This window comes from Mycteria americana, chromosome 1, assembly GCF_035582795.1.
Source record: "Mycteria americana isolate JAX WOST 10 ecotype Jacksonville Zoo and Gardens chromosome 1, USCA_MyAme_1.0, whole genome shotgun sequence".
In the NCBI taxonomy this organism is placed as follows: domain Eukaryota; kingdom Metazoa; phylum Chordata; class Aves; order Ciconiiformes; family Ciconiidae; genus Mycteria; species Mycteria americana.
Genome location: NC_134365.1, coordinates 198,692,427 through 198,714,533, shown reverse-complemented (window position 1 = coordinate 198,714,533; position 22,107 = coordinate 198,692,427). Strand labels below are relative to the sequence as shown.

The window sequence follows — 22,107 nt, the reverse complement described above, 5'->3', positions numbered from 1 at the left end:
ATCTTTCATTCTAAGAGCATGCTTTCTCCAATACGGTTGGAAATTTTGCTTCTGTTGGGTAATCTAACACATATGTTTGCAGTTAAATACAGTGACATAACATTTATTCCAGTCAAGACATGCTCAGCTGCAGTAACTTTTAACCATTATTTAACATAACAGTGAGCAAAAAAGCTGTTTAAAGTCAAGCCACTTCGCAATGAACAGCTGTTTCATTGTAAAAGTAAAATAGTTTGATCCTCTGCATTGCCAGATATCACAGATAATGTGTTAAATGAAGGGAATAAGATCACTGTGATTACAAAACCGAGAAAAGCAAATCGATGCATTGCATTCGGAAACTGCTCTGGACCACTGACTTAACCTTGATCACCAATTCTCACTGTGTTTTCTTTAATGATGCATATCAAAACACCATCATTAGGGATCTCACTTTGCCTTTAGCCAAGTCTAGTAACAAACAATGTACTGAAGGAGGCCCAAACCCCTCGGGGGCACAGGAACGCAGGTTGCCCACAGCCCTCTTCCAACTGCATCCCCTGCTCCCATGATGGCTGTGTGCAGTGTCCTGTGCGGTGCAGTTTGTTGGGCAGTTTGCAGCAGCAGGACCTCTTCCTGGCCTCAATATGAGATCAGGAAGAAGTTTTGTGGCTTCACTGTCATCTTGCTTACTTCCACACCAACCTGAAAACTCTTGTGTCTGCACTGAAAAAGGTGCTGTCATATCTTTCATCAGTTTATTGGATGTGGACTCAAAATACATGATTGAAGAGGACACAGGAATTTGGGTATTGATGAAAGATTTGGTAGGATACTCTTTTTCAAGTAGAAGTGTGATAGATTGCAATTCATTTTACATACCCACTGATAACAATTTCCATGTTTCTCTAGAAATAAATATTTTACAACTGTGAATAATTCATAGACACTTTCCATGGAAGTTAGTTCAAGACCACCTTACAATAAAAATCATTGCAGCAAAATGCCGTGAAGACAAAAACCAGGATGGCTCAGAACTGTGCATGTTTATCTGACCATCAGAGGGAGTCAGGTCATTAGTATAATTTAGATTAAAGGGATGTTGAGATTTCTGAACATTTCATAAATGGCTTCTTCGCTTAAGGGCTTTTTGGCCTTTTGTTTTCTTATGTACTTCTTTTATCACCATTAAGTTAAAAGAACAAAAATACTATCAGCAGTGCCTACATGCTACCACTCAAGGCATCAACATGCCTGTTTCATAATGAATAAAACTGGCTCAGGTGCTGGAAGTATCACAGTCAGTAGATCCCTTTACTGTTTCCAGCTCACTGGAGTCCTCCAGCAGTGGCTTGTCAGTGTGCCACAGCATGCCTAATCATGCGTCCATGTCTCCATTCATTGTCGTTGGAACAGGTGGAAGATATCACAGCTGTACATGAAGCTGCAATGTTACAGTTGGAAAATAACCACATAGTCGCCATTACAGTACTGCAGGATGAGAATGACTGCAAGATTCAAGGTAAGCCAAAGACAACCCAATGGCTGCAGAGTTATTCTAGAGGAGGAGTTAGCACTGTAGTGAGATTGTGTAAGCCTGGATTTTGTTCCTCCAGAGCAGATGATACAGAAATTTTGTGTTGGTCTAGTGCTTTCACATGGGGTGGATCACCAGGTTCATGCTAGGAGTGAGGAAGAGCTGTGTGCAGTGTGTACAGCATATAACTTGGACCTGAGACTATCTGAGAGGTCTTTGGGACAAATATAAGGCTTCCTCCATGAGTCACTGAACACAGAGTCCAAATTCCATCTCACTTCACACACAGACTTTTCTCACGAACCTAATCCTCGGGTGCTCAGGAGGCTAGAGCTCATTGAACATCTCTGAATTTAGGTGCTTAAATGCCTACACTGCTTCTAAAACCAAGACTCATCATTTTCAGTAGCAAAAGTCTGGCCGTGCTGAGCAAACCAAAGCCACATGCTGGTGCAAATCTGCACCTCAGCACTGCTGTCTTTATTTTGTGTTACGTTTTTTCCCTGGGATTTGATGCTGCAGACAGAGCTGTTTCCTCCCTACCAGTTCAGTACCTAAATACATGTCTTTGTACATGCTTTAGCTGACATTTAACAGTTATCTGTACAATATCCCCCTTTTTTTTTTTTACACATAAGCATGAGGGTCTAACTTTTAAATAGCTCTAGTAGGTTTTCCCACAACTTTCCCCAAACCGAGCCATATTGCTTAGCTCTGCACTGTGTCAATTAGAGACACAGTCCAGAGCATAATGTGAGCTGAGAACACTCTATTCCCCTCTCCTGTAGGCAGAGATGGTATCTAGCATACCATTTTTAAATTAACATATCCAATTTTGGGGGGAAAAAAAAAAAAAGGCTGTTCCTTGCTTGAGGATATTCTTATCTGTCCATTTTTGTTAGTATTTTCTGATGATAAAACTTGGCTGTGGTTTATCAAGGCTCTGGTGGCCAGTTTGTGCTCCCTGCTCCTGGTGTGGGTATGAAATGCCCTCCTGTGCATGGAAAAGGCATTGCAGCAGCTGCTGTCTAGTGTGCCGTACCGGGCACTAGAGCATTAGTATTATTGCTGCTGTTATTGTGGCTAGTGAGCAATGGCTAGAGGGCAGAACCCCATGGGTTGGGGGTAAAGACACAAAAAATAGAGCATTTGTATACTGAAAAGGTAGGTGCTACTACTGTACTGAATGACAGTTTGATGCCATTGGTTTAGAGATGAAACTTTATTCCATTTTGGTTATTAAACTTTTGGTTATTATTAAGTCCAGGGTGAGTTGTTCTAGTAGTGAAACCTTTAATCATGTAATATAAATAGAGGACTTCTTTATCTTCGGGCTCTGTCAGTCTCACTAATGGAATAAACCTCACAGGTCATCTGCCACAGCTCCTGGAGAAGCACTCTCATTTGCATTTTTGCACCTGAGTTGCTGGCCCCTCTCTCTATCTTCCCAAAGAAACTGCAACCCAAGCTTTTAAATGTATCTAATTTAAAAATCTTTGATTTGGGGATACTCACTCTGAACTGGTAAATGACCCATTGTCAGACTGAGCCTTTTCAGATCGGAGCCCCCGGGAGCTGGAGCAGTTCTGAAAAAGCAGAAGCTGGTCGTGTAGAAATAGAGGTACCTGCAACCAGTGAAAGATCAGGAAATCTTTATCCTCAAAACGATTCACCTAAGGTCACAGAGTATATTACTGCCAGTTTCCTACTCAACCTCCATGCCCTAAAACTGCATCCCGAATTGCACTTGGCTCACGATGTCTGTGCTCTTGGACCCTGGTTTGCTGGACTTCACTTAGCAATGTCATGTCTGTTTATCTTCCCCAGAACTGAATACTGCTCACAAACTGGAAAAGGCACAATTAGAAGAGAATTTTGAAAAACTGCGGCTGTCACTCCAGGTTAGCAGTTTCATTATTTCCCACCCCTGTAACGAGGTTGTGGAGCAGCTGCCGGGGCAGCCCCAGCCCCGTTGCCAGCTGCCAGCACACCAGGCCGTTGCTTCTTACCAGCTATAGTACCTCTTGTCCTCCGCCTGTCCAAACTGGGATCGAGCAGCAAAGATGCCCCCCCGGGTTTTTTTCCTCCCCCTTAGCTCCCCCTCCTCCCCCAGCAAAATACTAACCATCTGAAGGAAAAGAGAGGGCAAACCTAAAGGGAGGAAAAGGCAGCTGGATAAAGCAAAGAAACGTCCTTTTGACCGTGCTGACTACTGGCCCAGCACAAGGAGCAACGCTGAGGTCTTCTCTGCATAGTGGGGAGAGCTCCAGCACCTGCGGTGGCTGTGAGCATCACCTCGTCTGCATGGTACCCTCCAGCAGGCACCCCGGGGCTCAGAAACGCTGACCTCTCCCTGCCCGGCCCTCTGCCTGTGCTTTAAACACTCTCCCGCTGCCTGAATGTGGGGGAGCCGGTCCCACGGTGTAGACACAACTCCATTCCCATGGAGGGCAATGCGGTCCCTGATGAGGGATGCCCATAGGGCTGGCCGGGGTCAGCCCTGCACATCACATCTCCCACATCCCACTGTTTAACACCAAGCTCAAGATCATCTTGGCTTTTCAGTCCTTCTAATAACTCCATGCTGTTCTCACTCTCTAGATAAAGAACTCCCAAGGAGGGTAGAGCAGAAGCATGCCCCTGTGATTCACGCTAAGTTTGGAAATCTTGTGTGAACAAGTAAAGATGCCACAGCAAATAGTGCAAGCTCTGTTTGATTTCATAGGCAGAGATGAATTATAGTTTTTATAACCCCTGACTAGCACATACTGTTGCACGCAACAACTATCACTGCCTTCCTCATGCGGCTGTGACAGTTAGAGGCATGTCAGCAGTTTTGCAATAAGCACTGATGTAATGTTGCAGTCAAGAAATTACATATAGGAAAGATAAGAATACCAGTTTCACAGCAACTATGGCTTTTACAGATGTTGTATATAGAGAGGTAACAGGAATGCCTTTGATAGTAACAGAAGTATGATTGCTTAAAATAACATGTTGTTCTTGTGTATAGCTCTGAGATGAAATGACAATCATTTAAAGTCCACAGCACTAACTCATCATTGCTTCTCACCATGTTAGAAGCCTAGAAAGGTGAAGGAAGCAGGGATGGGGTATCTACCGCCTCATTCAGATGCTAGGGACCTCACAAATGATCTCTTTCATGCCTGTGATATAAATGCCGGCTCTCTTAAAGAAGGACATGCTCATTTTCATCCAGCTCAAGGTGCTGGGGTGATTTACCATCAAAGACATTTCATGAACTAGTGCCAGCCAGTGTCAGCCAGTCGCAGGCATTGCAGGGATTTCGGGATTCCCTGAGGCACTGGGTTATCAAAACCCCCACTGTATGTTCAAGTGGCCTTACGTAAAAAATACCACCTTGCAGGGGTTTCTAAGCCTTGTTTAGCTTCCTTGTTGGTTTCACAGTGCAGTTTGACTTATTAATGTAAGAGGGGTAATAACACAGTTGGTGTGTTCATTGGTATGTCTCCCCTCCAGGACCAGATAGACACCCTCACCTTCCAGAACCAATCTCTTAAGGCCAAAGCAGACCGATTCGAAGAGGCTCTGAAGAAAAACACTGAGGAACAACTGAAGGTAGATGGCAACTATAACTATACAGTCATCAAGATAGGTGTTTCTAAGTATGACTCACATCACGCGATTCAGTGGATAACAATGGCATCCTTACCCCAGGGACTGGGAGGCAGGTCCCAACTGAGACCCCAGATCTTGAGCTCTGAGGAGGAGTCAGAATCTTAGCCTAGGTCCATCATTTTATGAGTTGACTTCTTTTTCTTTATTCTCTCACCCAGCATTTGTAGCTCTGTTTCCAAATCATTTAATTAACTCCATCTAGTATGTCCTTACTGCTGTCTATTCTTCTTTCCCTTCTTCCTCTCTTTCTCTTTACTTTTTGTCTTTTCACATTTAGGTTTCTTTTCTTGTGCCTTCTGAACCAACTTCTTTCATATCCTCTGTGTTTCCTCATTTTTTTCTGGACTTGCAGGGGACAGCCCTGTCATATGAAGTATTTATTCAACTGCTGTCTATTGGGGCCATGCTGTTTATTTATGGTGTGTAAGTAAACACACACTGCAATTATTTATCTGCAATGAAATAACCCTGAAATGACCCTCCAAAAAGAGTTTTCTTTTAACTTGGGACATTTCACTGTGTTCACAGTACAACCCCATGGGCAGCTGTATCAACATGACAGAGGGGACAGAATGGAAATAGTAGGGTGAGCAAGGGGCTCAGTGCATTTTTAGATGAGAGAACTCCTTTGGAAAGGAGTGCAAATGTTTGAAACAGACTTGGCCATGGGAAACAGGTAGCATCAGTCTCTTTCCACCTCCACTGCAGTATTTAATTTACATGAAATTTACATTTAATTTACATGAGCTGGGGCCAGTTGTATGAGGTTCAACAAGGCTAAGTGTCAGGTCCTGCACTTGGGCCACAACAACCCCATGCAACGCTACAGGCTTGGGGAAGAGTGTCTGGAAAGCTGCCCAGCAGAGAAGGACCTGGGGGTGTTGGTTGACAGCAGGCTGAATATGAGCCAGCAGTGTGCCCAGGTGGCCAAGAAGGTCAATAGCATCCTGGCTTGTATCAGAACTAGTGTGGCCAGCAGGACTAGGGAAGTGATCGTGCCCCTGTACTTGGCACTGGTGAGGTCGCACCTCAAATCCTGTGTTCAGTTTTGGGCCCCTCACTACAAGAGAGACCTTGAGGTGCTGGAGCGTGTCCAGAGAAGGGCAACGAAGCTGGTGAAGGGTCTGGAGCACAAGTCTTGTGAGGAGTGGCTGAGGGAGCTGGGGTTGTTTAGTCTGGAGAAAAGGAGGCTGAGGGGAGACCTTATCGCTCTCTACAACTACCTGAAAGGAGGTTGTAGAGAGGTGGGGGTCGGTCTCTTCTCCCAGGTAACAAGTGATAGGATGAGAGGAAATGGCCTCAAGTTGCACCAGGGGAGGTTTAGATTGGATGTTAGGAAATTTTACTTCACCGAAAGGGTTGTGAAGCATTGGACCAGGCTGCCCAGGGAAGTGGTTGAGTCACCATCCCTGGAGGTATTTAAAGGACATTTGGATGAGGTGCTTAGGGACATGGTGTACTGGTGGTCTTGGTAGTGTTAGATTTACAGTTGGACTCGATGATCTTAAAGGTCTTTTCCAACCTATACGATTCTGTGATTCTGTGAAAGGACAAATTCTGCTGTGTCACAGTGATGTTAATGCCAAGTACCACCAGGCAGTTCACTGCAGTAAGTTACACTGGGAGAAACCCAGAACAGCTTAAGTCAGCGACAGTATTTCATCAGTATAATTCAGAGCACATCTTTTGCCCATGAGCTGAACCCTAGTATCTCCTACATCTGAAGTTCTTGAACAGAAGAGGAACTTTTTCCCACCAGGGCTGATCTTTGTTAACAGGCACTGTGATGCAGTGGTGTAGGCAAGGCAGAACACTGTAGTTTTCAGCTCCAGCCCCCTTGTCCATTTTCCTCAGTTTCATGTTTGTACTTTTCCCAAGCCAAAACCCCTGCACAATGACAAAACCCCTCATGCAGTTCCCAAGCTATGAATAGGAATGAGGTTGCTGAACATCCTGGCATCTCATCCTTCTAGCCATGAGGTGGGTCAAAAGAAAGGTACCACTGGCTACCCAGCCAAAGGGCTGGTCTAGGAGAGAATACCAGGGTTCAGAGGGGCTGGGGAGGCCCAGGTCCAGGTGGTTTTCACATCACTGAGACTCCTAAACCACCGGGTACATTGAGGAAACTTTATCTTATGGCTGAAGATGCATTTATGGCTGACAGATATCCAAATCACTGGTATATTTCCTAGATTGTACGAGCTCCATATCTGCACTTAGAAAAAGATCTGAAGAGCTTAAAACATGTTCTGGAAATGAAGAACCATCAGATTCACCAACAGGAGAAGATGATTATGGAGCTAGAAAAACAGGTGAGTTGTTATTTTTCCTCCAGAGGAGACATCGCAGAGGTAGAAAAGTAAAAGTTTGGCTATAGCAGATGAACTTAAAAGGGGTGAGAAAACACATGAGGCTGGGGCAAGACAGAGTCAAAGAGGTTCATAAATGGCTATATATTGTGTTGTTCCACTGTCAACCTGCTTCTACTATACCACGTCTCAGGTTTTCGCTCAGAAATTGGGATCTTTTCCCATCCCTTCACCCACCCATGATTGCCCTTGACTTCTCCCACACATCCATGGATCTGTATTGCTTTTTCATGCAGTACCTGCTCAGCCGGTTACGTTAGACAGCGAGGCGAGCGGTGTAGGAAGAACGGAGGAAGGGGAACTTTGTGGTACTCCAGGGCTTCATTTTGTACACCAGCCTGCACCATACACCCCTATAGGAGTCAGGTAATCATTTAGGGCTGGAGAGGGCAAGTGCAGGAAGATCAAGCCAAGTGTGTCTTGCTGCTGCTCAGGCAGGCATCTAGGGAGCTCCCAGCTGCAAGTATGAATTAGCAATATTCAGCAAGCAGTCCCTAGCAAGGCTTACACTAGGAGAGGTCTCTCCAATCCTAAAGTAATGCTTTTCTGCAGTCTACACTGTTTTCTCATCCTTTGCTTGTGGGGGTCCCTAATGAAGAACTCCTCAGTTCACCATCAATTACATTTTTTATTGGAAAGGGGATTCATTTTATAAAGCATAACCTACACTGAGACAGTAACCAGACAGTAAACGTATAGTGTGGTGACAGGATGAGGCACTACCTCAGCTGGGGAGCCAGGACAGCTGGTTCAGCACAGCATTCAGCAAGATTTGTTTCCATTTACGGGGAAATTTGAGAACTCAGATGATTATTTTGCTGAACAGATGCTTGAGTAAGTGGATGTAGAGAAAAGTGCCTCTTTAGAACTGAGGCTTAACTGCACTCCTTCCAACACGCTGCTCCTGGAGCTAAGCCAGCATCTGAAAACATGCACTGTAGTGTTATGCTGAAAAAGAAAATAAACAACAGCCTACATGGTTCCTGGTCATTTAGCGGCTTTTGCTAATTAACCACATACGAGCACACAGTCCTGCTCCTGCCCTTTATCACAGTAAAACACTGGGTCCACTGTGGTCCAAAGGCACAAGTGCTTTCTGTTTAAAGACCTACCTCTATAAGTGCCAGAACATCTACAGGGCACCTCCAGATGCTCTGAAAGATGGGGTGCCTTATAAGGGAGCAGGAGGGATTTCAAATACAGGGTCAGGCTTGGCTCCTTGTCTGCTGAAAGGGAGGCTGGAAACAAAGGTGGCAGGAGAGGAGTGGTAGAGGGTGAGGGTTGCAGTGGAGAGGGAAGGAGATGCACAGGTCTTCTCCCATGCTTCCTGTTGGCATAGCTACTACTTACTAAAACTACTGAGGAAGCAGAGAAGGTGACCGTGATGGTGATTCCTCTCTCAGAGCATTTCAGAATGGGGCCAGAATCCTTGTTCCGCTCTAACAAAATATACTGGGCTAGGCCAGCACATCTGAGAATTAGGAGTATCCTTTACAGTTACCTGCACAGATTGGAAACCACTGCATAAAACTGATGCCTCTGCCATGAAGTGTGAGTTATTGCTAACTCCAGTGCACAATATTTTGGTTCTTTATTGAATTTCCCAACCTTTTATAACCAAGCTCACACAGAGATAAGGTTACCCTGCAATATCTTGTTTTCTTCCAAAAGTGTTGAATTCAGCAAAATTCAAACTGCTGGAAAACCAAGAGCTAAGGTGATAAAGTATGTCAAATTCAAAACTTGGGTAAAACAGGGCATCTGAGGCTGTGGTACATGCCTATAAACTTCTTACTGATATTTTAATACACTGCTGTTGATATCCTTAAACTCTGTCCTTGAACTGTCCTGACTAAAAGCTACCTACGCTCAGGATAGGATTAATTTCACTTAACCGTAGCTTAAAGCTAAATGTCTAGTTTAAGCCTGCCATTTAAACCAACACTGTCAGCTATGGAGAGAAGTGTCTCCAAAGGGTGGCCCACCTCATGTGAATGCAGCAGCAGTCTAAGGCTGCTGCTGGGTGTAATCTGCCCTGCTGGGTAACTCCTTCCTCCCCATAACCAGGGAACCATAATCCTAGAGGCTGGACGCCAGACATTTATGTCCAATGAGGGTAGTTGAGCTGGATGATGCACATCGTACCACCTGGCACTCCTCCTTCATTGCTAGACTGACCACTCACACCACAGTGACCTTTCCATGCTGGGCATCCCCATGCTCCGCAAGTGCCACCAGCTCCCTGTCCAAGAATAACGGCTGGTAACGCTGGCTCCCGAGGGGTGACAGTTGTGGGGGCACCACCAAGGAAGGTGTTATATTTGCGCTGGACAAGACTAAGACCCTCCTCCTCCTCAGTTAGAAGTAAGGGCTAGTTCAGCTCTGCCTGCGCTCAGTGCTCTGCTGATGACCCCAAGTCAGCAGTATGATGTGGTGCGAGTCAGATCTCTAAATCTCAGCTGCAGTCAAGATGACTGCCTCCATCTATCCTCAAATTTTAGAATTTGCTTTAGGGACAAATAAAGATAAAGAAAAAATCCTCTTGGATCAGGTGTTGGGCTTTCTTCAGACTTAACAAACCTTCTTTCATTGCAGGCTGAAAAAAATTTAAAACTGGAAGAAAAAATCACCATGCTGCAACAGCAGAACGAAGAACTCAGAGCCAGGATTGAGCAAAATACTGTTATAACAAGGTTTGTGCTGATATTTGCAATCTGTTTGAGCTTGAAAGGAGACTGCAGATCTTAACTGCCCAAGGCTGACACTTATTTCAGAAGGGGAAAAACTTATTTTCTCCTAAAAGTGTATTGGTGTCCTGATCTGCTTGTTTTATTAAAAAATCCTTTTTATACCAGGGTTTGCTTACTTTAACATAAGGAAGGCCACATATCTGTCTGTGTGTTTCCATAATTTTGACATGCTGTTGAGAGCAAAGTTGCCAGTGGCTTCTGATCTCAGTGTCAGTGCCCTGAGATCTGTTAGTCAGCGGGTAACGAGGATGGGAAATGGGGCAATTTCAGGAGAGAGATGCTAACGATGCCACTGTCACCCAGGCGGGGTTATCCTTTGGTGAGTTTTTTCACCTGCACTGTCTGTTTGCACCCTTATCACAACCTGACAAGGGTGACAAGGCTCCTTGTGTCAGGCAATATAGAAAGAGAGGAGGGTAGGACAGTCCCTGTCCCAGAGAGTTTATAGTCTGCTATAAGGCAAGAGACTGCAGCTGGAGCCAGGCGGAAGGGGTGCCATGCTAGAGCTGAACTTGTCCCCACACACCAGCTGCCTAACTGTTATTGTTGCCAGAAATGATGCCATTGGCCTAAAATGCAATTTAGTTTTTAGCTAACTCTTTAAAGTTTCAGCGCCTCATCTCTGATTTAATTTTAGCTTTTGTCTTTCTAGTGTCTCCTTTATTAATGATTCAGCCTTTAAAAATTGTCTCCTGCCGGTACATATTTTAAAAAGGCAGCATGGCTTGTACTAACATTCAGATTGGGGTGAGGATTACGTTTCCTCTCACCTGATGGTAAATACCTGTAACACACATGTCACTGTCTGAGGTGGGTGTCTACAGCCTTTCTGTGCACGGGGAGGAAAACCAGGAATTTTTAAGCTCTGGTTCACCAGACCAGTTTGGGACACCTGCTTTTGGGCTGGATGAATTGTGGTCTGGAAGCGGCAGTCTTCCTCCACGCCTGTGAGAGCAGCCAGCGTGCCTGGTTCAGCGCTTGGCTTCTCTGCATTGCAGCTACCTGCCTCTGGCTGGGCAAATAGCACCCTCCACTCCCTGGCAGCATCCAGCTGCAGCGCTTTGCTTCTTGCCTGTAACTATGTAGGTACTGGTTTCAAAGAACATATTTTAGGAGAAATCCTGAATTTGAGGTCAGCCTGTAAAGCCAACTCAGAGGACAGTCATTTTCAACAGCAACAGTTTGGGGACAGCTATGGGGACAGCTATAGGAACAGTGTCAGCCAGGGCTTTAAAGACATTGTCATGACATTAATGTGACATTGTCATGTCACATTATTAAAACATGCATCTTCCTGGCAGCAGTAGCCACTCCGACTGCTCATTTCTGTTGTACTGGCACTGCCTGGGAAGTGCAGCATGAACGAGCTCAGGGAGCTGCCCTTGCTGGGGAACAGCATGGATTAGAGCTATTTCTGCTGATTTGCACTTTGGGTGCCCACGCAGCTGTGGCAGCCCAGGAGCAGCGAGAGGAGGGAGGGGAGCAGGAGGGATGGGAGCCAGAGCAAAGCCAGCCTTTGCAGCACGGCCAGGAGGGGGGTCCTGGAGGCACTGGGGGGCTGAGGGGTGCACCACAGAGATATTTCAAATCATAGCCAAGGGCAGGTACAAAGGGAGAAGAGCCTTGCAAGTAGATCATGCACCAGCTTTGGACACAGGAACTCCACAGAGCCTCTGCTAGGACTTCCCCAAGCACTTGAATAAATCATCTGATTTCCCAACATCTTGGATTCTCCCTCCAAATCAACCAGCTTTTTTTTTGGTCCTTTGGACTTGGGATATTTGAGGAATGGTAGTTTCCAGCACCCTAGAGATGAAGGTGACCAGGAGGGTGTCTGGTCTCTGTTGGCATAGTCCAGGTACCTACTGACCTCCAGGCATTTTGGGAGAGGCTTTAACCTGAGTCAAGAGCATGACTCAAGCACCTTCCCCTGCATCGCTATCACACTGGTGTGCCCCTGCACACCTCTATGGTTTTATGACTGTGATTTGTTACAGCTGCTTAAATTGTCGGGAGGCTGGCAGAGGAACATGTCTGATCATAAGTCTGCAGTGCTGGGGATAAAAGTTTCCCTAGCTGGGTTAGGTCTAAAATTGGAACATATATCTCAAGATACAAACTTAGACAGTGAGAACACATTTGCTTTTACATTGCCTCTCTTCCTTCTTCTGCCCGAATGACGAAGAGGGGCTGAATGGGCATCCGTATCTTTTATAAGCAGCAATGCTGCATCTGTCTGTCTCCCTCCCTGTGGTGCAGCAGGGGCAGATACAGCTTGGCTGAGCTGAAGGCGGAGGCTTTGCTGAAAGATGTCGGCACTGCTGGCTGCGCAAGCTGCCTCTGTCTCCAAGTGGCGTGAAGCTGGGTCTGCCTGTGTCCGGTCACATCAGGTGTCACAGCATAAATTCCCAGCGCAATGCGCATGAGGCTAAAATAAGTGATACAACAAGCAGCAACGCCTTTCCCCATCCACGTGCCAAAGCAGGTCTCTCTGGAGGACATGTCCGCATGCTCTGTGGCACGTTCATGGGCTCTTGGATGCGAGGCTCTGTTCTGCCCAAGTATCTCCCTACTTACCTGCAGGTCATGCCTCTGCCAGCAAATTGCAGTGTGCATTAGGGCCAGAAAGGTTCTTGTGTGAGAGACTCCAGAGGACACTGTGATACTGCGCGTCATACTGTACCTCTAGCAAGCAGCATTCAACGTAAAGGAGGCTGAGACATGCTGAGGGGCTGTGGCCTGCGCTTGCCTCCTGTCCAGGCAGTGCCTTCAGCAGAGGAGGGATCTGAGCCCTTCACCGTGCTCTGAGGTCTGGGCTGGTGTCACTAGCCTGTTCCCAAAACCCAGATGAGCTTTCCCAGCTTAGAGAGCCAGTCACACACTAAGAGCCACACAAATGCGGGGAAGGCACGTGCTTTATTTTTTTCTCAGCGAATGCTGGCTGGAGAAGGATGTAGTGGGGCTTCATGTATAATTTTTATGGCCTGTCTTGTTAGACACTGCAAAAGAAAGAGTAATTCCATGTGTAGCAAGAGGTTTTCTATGGAGTTATTTCTCCAGGGTGAGCTCCCATGTGGACTTTCTCGTGCCTGTTAGACTGTGAGCTCATGCCACAGCTGGTTCCCCAGTGAGACCGTGAATAGGATTTTCCTCCTCTACCAGGCAAGCAGCTTTCCGAAAACTTCTGCCAACTTGTGCCTTTTAATCCTTTGCCTCTGCTAGCCACTGCTTCACGGTTCAAAACTTGCAGTGGAATGGGAGAAGAACAGACATATTCTTGATCACCTGAGCTCCATTTCTGTAGGGACCGAGGCTAAAAAAGCATAAATTCTTTAAAACTGTTTTTTAAACAAGATCGGAAATGCCAACCCCACCCTCTCAGAGACTTTTAACACAAAGAGAGTAGACCAGCAATCCATGACATCTGCTATGGGCTCCAGGCTATACCCAGAAAAGGAGCTGCGCATGTGTGCATCCAAAATCCACACCCAGCTGCTGCTGAACCCTGGAAATACCTAGTGGGGAGGTTAGGTGCCTCCCTGTTTATTTCTCGAAAATCCTAAGTTGCCTGTAAATCAGGTTAGGTACGTGCCCAGAGCTGCCCCAGGCCGATCACATCAGGACCTGGCTCCTGCCCAAGCATAATGGGGCTGCAGAAGCCAGGTGTTCCTGCATGCATCCTCCGGAACAGTATTGCCAGAACATGCCCAAAACACGATCAGGTCCCACAGTCTGCCTGCACTGCCTCATTTCTTCTAAAACTAGTCACCTGGTTAGATGAGAGCAGACTCACTGAGAGTGTGGTGCCCATAGGAGATTTCCATGCCCCACCTCCCAAAAAGCCATCAGGTTATAGGGCATTCTGGGGAAAACACCTCCCTGGTCCTTGCTGGTGAAGTTTCCCTGGTCTTGGAGTCAGGAACAGAGGGTTCATTAGGACCAAGGAGGAAGGAGCTGGAGAAGGACTCATAGCCTCATGACCTTTTATAGAGGAGAGGGAAGGCCTCAAAGCTGAGCTACATCCTGCATCAGGACATCAGCTAAAATGGGGAGCATGGAGAGCACAGACTCCTTTCCCTTTGCATGCAGTAGCAGCTGGTGTGAAGAGTCAGGGATGCAACTGATCTCTCTCACCTCTTTGCTCTTGCTCTGCCACTCCACAAATGCTCTCTCGCTCATGGCACAGCTTTGGTGGCAGGGTTGAGAAACAAGGGTGAGAGTTGCAGCTGTCCACGGAGTTGCGACTTTGGATTTTTGTTCTCAATCAGACAGAAGAAGGCCTAAAACCCAGGACTATCCCCCTCTGCGGACTGTGCTACTCTGGAAAAAATGGGGCAGCACTGCAAGCACCTCTGGGTTGTGAAATGCCACAGGGCAAAGGTGGCTGGAGCCAGGCATTGAAGCCGGGGAGAAAGCAGGATTTAAGGAGCCCACCTGCACTTTGTGCTGCTTATTGGGTGGCATTGCTGGGGGAGGCCATGTTGGGTTGATCTCTGAAGCTCCTTCTCTTCCTGGTGTGGGAACAGAAGCCCTGGCCAAGGGGTCGCATGTGCTGGGAGCACAAGTGCCCGCTGACCCAGGGCTCTGGGCTCCATCTGGGGGTGGGTTTGGCTCCATGGAGGTTTATGGGCACATTCCCAGGTAGAAACCACTGTGCTAGTGAACAGGTGGTGCAAACAGAGGCCACAGCCCATGCTGGGCACCTGCTTCCTCCACGTGCTGAACCAGGGGAGACAACGCCCTGATCACCTTCATTGCATGGTAGCTCTCAGGGGCCCAAAACCAACTCAGCCACAAGCAAATATTGATGAGAAGAGAATGTCTAAAACCACTGTGCCTGCCTACATCCCCAAGCTAAGTGTCTGGGACCAGCTCTGAAGTCCTCTCCAGACACCAGTGGCCAAGGCTGGGCATGAGTGTGGGATGGCATGGAGCTGGTGTGCTCTGCAGTCCTGGTTGCCCACCATGGGGACCCACGGGGCACTCCACCTCCCGCCCTGCTCACAAACCCACGTCCTCCCAGGGAAGGCCACCGCGGGGGGAGGGTGCGCGCAACTGTGCTTTATCTCAGCCTAAATTTCCAGTTACCCTCTCCATCCCTTCTGTCCATCAGTGGAGAATCCTGTTCTTGCAGTGCATTGCAGCCTTGCATTTTTCCTACTTTCAAACATATAAATAAAGAAACAAATATGCTAAATTTTTCTTTTAGGAACTTCCAGTTTTTACTCTGTTTTCTATATGGGAAAATGGCCATTTCTAAAGTCTCTGGAGTATGAGGTCAATGCACAAAGCCCTTGGCACCTTTGCATACCATGCTGACGGTTGCACGAGGTCACGGAGGCAGGCTGCGCCTCATCCTACCTAAGCTTTGGCAGCTGAGCTGCCTCAGAGAGGCGTACAGCAAAGACACAGGCGCATCCGGAGGCAGAGCCAGACATTGGGGGGCAGCAGTGACTTGTGGAGATGCCCTTCTTGCCCAGCAGTGAAGAGACCCAGGGACAGCTGTGCCCCAGCTTGGACAGCTCAGCTGTAGCCCTAGGGGCAGGTGGATGGGATGGGATGGGATGGGATGGGATGGGATGGGATGGGATGGGATGGGATGGGATGGGATGGAGGGAGGTGCTCAGGGTCCTGCCTGGCCCTGCCTCTCGTGCAGCGCTGGCTGCATTAACGCCACCGTCTTCACACTGGTGCGCCTTACATGTTGTCCTGCTTCCCTCTCCAGGCAATTGTCAGAGGAGAACGCTAATCTTCAAGAATACGTTGAGAAAGAAGTAGAGGAGAAGAAGAAGCTGAGCAGAACTAATGAAGAGCTCCTCTGGAAGCTGCAGGAGGGAGATGCCGTGAGCCCTGTGAAACTCCCACCCACATCGTCCACTTCTTTTTATCGCTGCTCATCAGAGAACTCCTCTCCAGCAAAAGTCAGAACCTTGCGGCGATGATTCGGTACCTACGCGCTGAAGGTCCCCTGCCTTTTATGCATTTCCAATCTGCTAAATATTACCATCCCAGGAAGTATTACCATCAACAGGCGCCCAGGGTTCGTGGCTGCAAGCATGCTCGGTAGCTGCATAGCTTTACACTAGGCAGGGTACTGTTATAGTCCCCATATAGGAGCTCTTGGTTCTGACATGTTGATTAGGGTAGCAAAAAAGATAGCAAAAAGCTAGGACAGCAGAAAGTTAGGATAGCAAAATGTTTAGTTTGATGTGTTAACATTTTAACTATGGTTAGAGCCAAAAGTTGGAAATACTATATTAATGGTTCATCAGAATGAACTTTTGCTGCAGTATTTCAGGTTAGTTACAAATACAGTTCAAATTGTGAATATTTCTGTATATGTGTCTGTGTTTATATACATGTACGTATTGTACCTTTATACCTATATATAGACGCACACACATATATATGTAGTTGAATATGTTCTGAATTGCATTTTTTATATTATTGGATACTACTAAGTGCTGATATATTTTCATTACAGTCAGCAGTTTTCTAACTCGTGCCTAAGACTTGTATCTAAACGAAATGCATTTCTGTTTAGCCTCCCAGGAATATTTATACCCAACCTAGAAGAAAGTTACACAGAAGTAGAAGCGCCTTCCAAATGACCACCAAGTGGTACTCTATGTAACATGAACACCAGCGACTTTGAAATTCTGAGACAGTACTGCCTTCAAAACCATCACCTTTGCATTGAACACCAGATAAGATATGCATACCATTCACTGCTTTTTAACTCTTAGCATCGATATTGTAGGTGGAGATAGGCTAGAGATGAGAAACGAGGGTTTTAGCAAATTTGATAGAGGTTACTGGTTAACGTGTTTCAATTTTAGTGTCTTTAAGTCCTAGTTAGATCTTATCTTGTTTTACCTTGTCCTGGTTTGGATACAATCAAAATCTCTGGTTGTAGGTTCCTGTCCATTTTGATTTATTTCAAGTCCCATAAGGAAGAAGGAAATAGTAAGTTGTTCATCCTTGACCTTTGCTGGCCAAGAGGTTTCCAGTGTTCGGATGAGATACAGGGCGCCTGCTGGGCTCTAGCTTCCTCCCATCTGAAACACCAAATAGAGCACAGCGGGACTATATGGGTGCAAATGAGGTCAGAATTTCTTTCCTTCCACGTATATAGATTATTTTACATTGCTAAAGCTTACCCAAAGTTACAGAGCACTTTTGAGATTCATGGAAAAGAGTGGCTAAACTACCTTTAACTTCTCTGCCTAGAAGCAAGAAATTTTGCCCAGGCTTGCAGTGACCTCCACCGCAGGGGGTGGCGAGGCTGAGGAGCAGCTCGGGTGGGATCGGCTGCAGGGCCCTCGTGGGCACTGCTAGCAAGAAAAAAAATCCCTGAGCATAATTAAAAAAAAAAAAAACAGAGATCTGTGGGATGCTTTCCTATCCAGCTTGGGCGAAGAGCCTGTGTGCATTCCTGCTCTGAGCAGCGGGGTCGAAGCAAGCGAGAGACGGTACATGCAGCAAATCGCTGGGCTGTGGGAGCGCTGTGGGGAGGGCGGCTCTCCCAGCCCGGTGTGCGGCGGCACAGGCACACCCTGCGTGAGCAGAGGTGGGATTGCACAGCCCTGCCGTGCTGCTCGGGTGGGAGTTGTGCTTCACCTTTCCTGGGAAGCACTCAGGATTCACAGGCTGCAGCTTAGATACAGCTTCAATCACCGTCAAAGCGCCTGTGGCCTGTTCCACGGCGTTAAAAAAAAAAAAGGTGGTTTGTGATTTTTTTTCTCCTTTTTTAGAGAAATTTATTTTTGTAGCAGCTTTTGCATGATACTGTGATACTGAGTAAATTAAGCATCTTGTTAGAATAGATCATGCCACACCAACTACTACTGCTGAAATGCATTACTAGATTTTAGTGTGTCCAGCAAGTACAACCTGAAAGTAAGATAGATACCTAACACATACATGCACACGAAGCCCCTCCTTGCCAAGTACAATTTTAATCACTTTCATACTTGCTAAATGCACAGATATCTGCAATACCTACTGCGCTGTCACGTTTCAGTCTGCCCGTACAATTCTGTTACAATGAGGTCATAGGATCATAGAATGGTTTGGGCTGGAAGGGACTTTCAAAGATCATCTAGTCCAACCCCCCTGCCATGGGCAGGGACATCTTTCACTAGATCAGGTTGCTCAAAGCTCCATCCAAGCTGACCTTGAATATTTCCAGAGATGGGGCATCCACAGCTTCTCTGGGCAACCTGTCCCAGTGTCTCACCACCCACCCATCGTAAAAAATTTCTTCTTTATGTCCAATTTAAGTCTACCCTCTTTCAGTTTAAAACCATTACCCCTTGTCCTGTCCCTGGTAAAAAAATCTCTCTCCATCTTTCTTATAAGCCCTCTTTAAATACTGAAAGGCTGCAATAAGGTCTCCCTGGAGCCTTCTCTTCCCCAGGCTGAACAACCCCAACTCTCTCAGCCTTTCTTCATAGGAGAGTTGTTCCAGCCCTCTGACCATTTTTTGTGGCCCTCCGCTGGAATGGTTCTAACAGATCCATGTCTTTCTTGTACTGGGGGCCCCAGGACTGGACGCAGTACAGAGTAGAGGGGGAGAATCACCTCCCTCGACCTGCTGGACACGCTTCTTTTGATGCAGCCCAGAATCCAATTGGTTTTCTGGGCTGCGAGCGCACATTGCTGGCTCACATCCAGTTTTTCATCCACCAGCATCCCCAAGTCCTTCTCTGCAGGGCTGCTCTCAATCCCTTCATCCCCCAGCCTGTATTGACACTGGGGATTGCCCTGGCCCAGGTGCAGGACCTTGCACTTGGCCTTGTTGAATCTCATGAGGTTCACATGGGCCCACTCCTCAAGCCTGTCCAGGTCCCTCTGGATGGCATCCCTTCCCTCAGGCGTGTCAACCGCACCACTCAGCTGGGTGTCATCTGTAAAACTGCTGAGGGTGCATTTGATCCCACTGTCTATGTCATTGGTGAAGATATTAAACAGTACTGGTCCCAGTACGGACCCTTGAGGGACACCACTTGTTACTGGTTTCCATTTGGACATTGAGCTGTTGACTGCAACTCTTTGGATGCAGCCACCCAGCCAATTCCATATCCAACGCCCATCCATCAAACCCATATGTCCCCAGTTTAGCGACAAGGATGTTGTGTGGGACTGTGTCAAAGGCCTTAGAGAAGTCCAGGTAGATGACATCAGTTGCTCATCCCTCATCAACCAACGCAGTCACACCATCGCAGAAGGCCACCAGATTACTCAGGCTGACTTGTCGGTAGTTTCTAGGGGCCTCCTTTTTGCCCTTTTTAAAAATGGGTGAGATGATACAACCAGAGTTGTTAACCATGATGCTAATCTAAACTTTTCCATGCTAAACACAGTACAGCATATTATTGGCCCAGGACGGGCTGGCTGAGCCCATCCTTTTTTAATTTATTCATTATTTCCCTCTATTTCTGGTGCTTTCCCTATCACTTCGTTGGTTTAAATTCATATAGAAGAGATGCTTCCAGCAGTGAATTGGGAGTGGGGCTTTTAAGGTGGGAAAACTGGGACTGATCCCAGCTCCACCATCATTTGGTATCATTGCCAATCCCTTTACCATCTAATTTTTGCCTCCCAATCCTGCCTTTCACTGGATTCTTCCTTGGCACGGCCTCTGGGGCCTGCCCGATCGTTAGCAAAGCTGCAGGAAGTTTTGCCTGACCAGAACGGACCCAGCGACCCATCCCTGTGGGGGTGTGAAGGGTGGTTCCTTCTGGTGCAAGCCCAGAAACACAGGCTTTTTTCCCCAAAAAAGGTCATTCCTTTTTCCTGCTTTTCCTCTGTCCTGTCCCTCCTTGCCTCTGCGTGCCGGAGTAGGTGTGAAGGTGGATGGAGACCCCCGAGCACATGGCCAAGCCGGTGACCCCTGCTCTCACCAGGGAGCTGCGACACGCAAGGTGAGCTCGGCATTCCCAGCGGTGTGGGGGCCACATCTCTAGTCCTTGCTCCCTGGCCATCCCTGCTCGAAGACGAGAAAGGTGAAGTTTTTGCTTTTGGGGGGGCTGGAGACTTCCCAAACGCCATGGCCGTGGCAGGGGCTTTCCTGTTTTGCAGGGTAGGGTGGCCTTTGGCAGGAGAGGGAACACAACCAGCGCTGAGCTGAGTTTTATTGCCCTTATGTTGTTAAAAAGGAGACATTGTATTTGGTTAATCTTTATTCAACACAGAAGGCTGCAGCAATAAAACCAGCCTACTGTTGCTCTGAAGGGGCTCCAGAGCCCGGCACCGGGAGCAGGCAACAGCAGTGGGATGGCAGGAGAGCCGGCAGCGAGCAGGGGGCACGGAGAGCTGGGAAAGCTGCAGGAAAGCTCTGGCTTTCTGCAGGAAAGTGCCGTTGGGCCCTGCCGGGACGGCTGCCGGCACAGAGGGGTTATCTGGGCGGATGCACAGCGGCAAAGGCTTGTGGTGGTGGCGGGCGGGGAGGAGGAAAGGAAAAACTATCAAGTGCAAAATCAGGTATTTTACGTCTCTGCACTGATGGTGGTTGTGTCCCATGGACACGCTGAGGAGCCTCTGTACAGTTTCCCATGCAGCAGGAGTTCTGTGGTCCCGTTTACTATGTGGCTAATGATTACAGGAAGAGTTTGTATTATTTCAGTTATGATGTACAGATAAGTGTAATATATTCCTGATAATAAATACATGCGCCAGCGCATATATGGGCCGACGCATACAAATCAGTGTGTCCTGCAGTGTTTTCTGTATGTCTGTTCACACAGAAACTGGAAAAAATGGAAAACAAAGCAAAACCTCATTAAAGGGTTACCCTGTTACAGTAAAGACCGAAGCTAGACGGCCACTTAGCCTCCTGGCAGCAGGGCTGGTCAGTTGGGTTACCTGACTATAGTTCACATGCTATAAATTAGATAAAAAATCCCATGGATTCATTTTCTAAGGGTGCTTCCTGTAGGCTGGGGCTCCCAGGAGACCAGGGATCATGGTCTGCAATGTTTTTATTAAGGTGTCATGCTTCAGCACGTGTTAAGGGGAACATTTCTGCCGGCGGTGGAGGCACGGCAGCAAACAAGCACGCTCTGCAACGTGCCGGTCACCCACGTTTCAATACCCCCTCCCCTCGCCCTGCCCTCCCACTGAGGGCACCCAGTTCCTCAGGCTTTGCCACAAGGATTAAAAAGGGGCCTGGGCCCATCCCACCTCGGGAACGTGCCTGATAACGTTCTCCTGAAAGATTTCCCACCAGGCCCCTAGCTCACTTAGCACAGATGAAGCCGTGGGAAGGACCAGGACTGAGAAGAGAAGGAAACCAGTGTTCGTGGGGCCAGTGCCTCATTTATCGCAGGACACACGGGCTGCAAATGATGCAGGAGGTGGCAGGGGGCAGGCAGACTCCTCTTGCCTGGTGGTTTCAGTGTTGTCCTGCAGCCCCTACCCTGGAAAACCCCACCAGCAGAACTCCTCATTCATTACACAGTCTCATTTCCTGAGACAACCAAATTTTGCAATGCAAGCAAAACTTACACCACCTGGGTAAAGTTTAGGCTGATTTTGCAGGTTCATTAAGTCCCACCTAATACCTGAACCGGTACTACAAGACAGGGAGAGACTCACCTCAATGTCTGCAGCAACAAGCTGCTCAGTGCTGAGCACAGACCCCAGCCCATGGCAAATTCCCCAAATTAGGTATTGTCCCACTGGTCTCAGCAAACCCAGAAGACGGGGGCAGAGTTAACACGAGCAGCTCCCAAAGCAAGTGCTCTCCTGCAGAGACTGGGACAGCCAGCAGATGTTGGAACAAGCTGGAAAACAGAGGCAGGCTTGCAAA

General features: G+C 47.5%; 1 protein-coding gene across 1 annotated transcript in view; it reads left to right on the top strand.

Moving 5' to 3' along the window:
- MTUS2 (microtubule associated scaffold protein 2) overlaps positions 1-16,476 on the top strand; it is a 199,670-nt gene extending 183,194 nt beyond the window's left edge. The window contains exons 9-14 of the mRNA XM_075492006.1: positions 1,396-1,501; positions 3,344-3,417; positions 5,018-5,116; positions 7,369-7,488; positions 10,141-10,238; positions 16,021-16,476. Of these exons, the coding sequence (XP_075348121.1) occupies positions 1,396-1,501; positions 3,344-3,417; positions 5,018-5,116; positions 7,369-7,488; positions 10,141-10,238; positions 16,021-16,237 (714 nt within the window). The 3' untranslated portion in view covers positions 16,238-16,476. The remainder of the gene's footprint in view (positions 1-1,395; positions 1,502-3,343; positions 3,418-5,017; positions 5,117-7,368; positions 7,489-10,140; positions 10,239-16,020) is intronic.
- Positions 16,477-22,107: the final 5,631 nt, after the last annotated feature.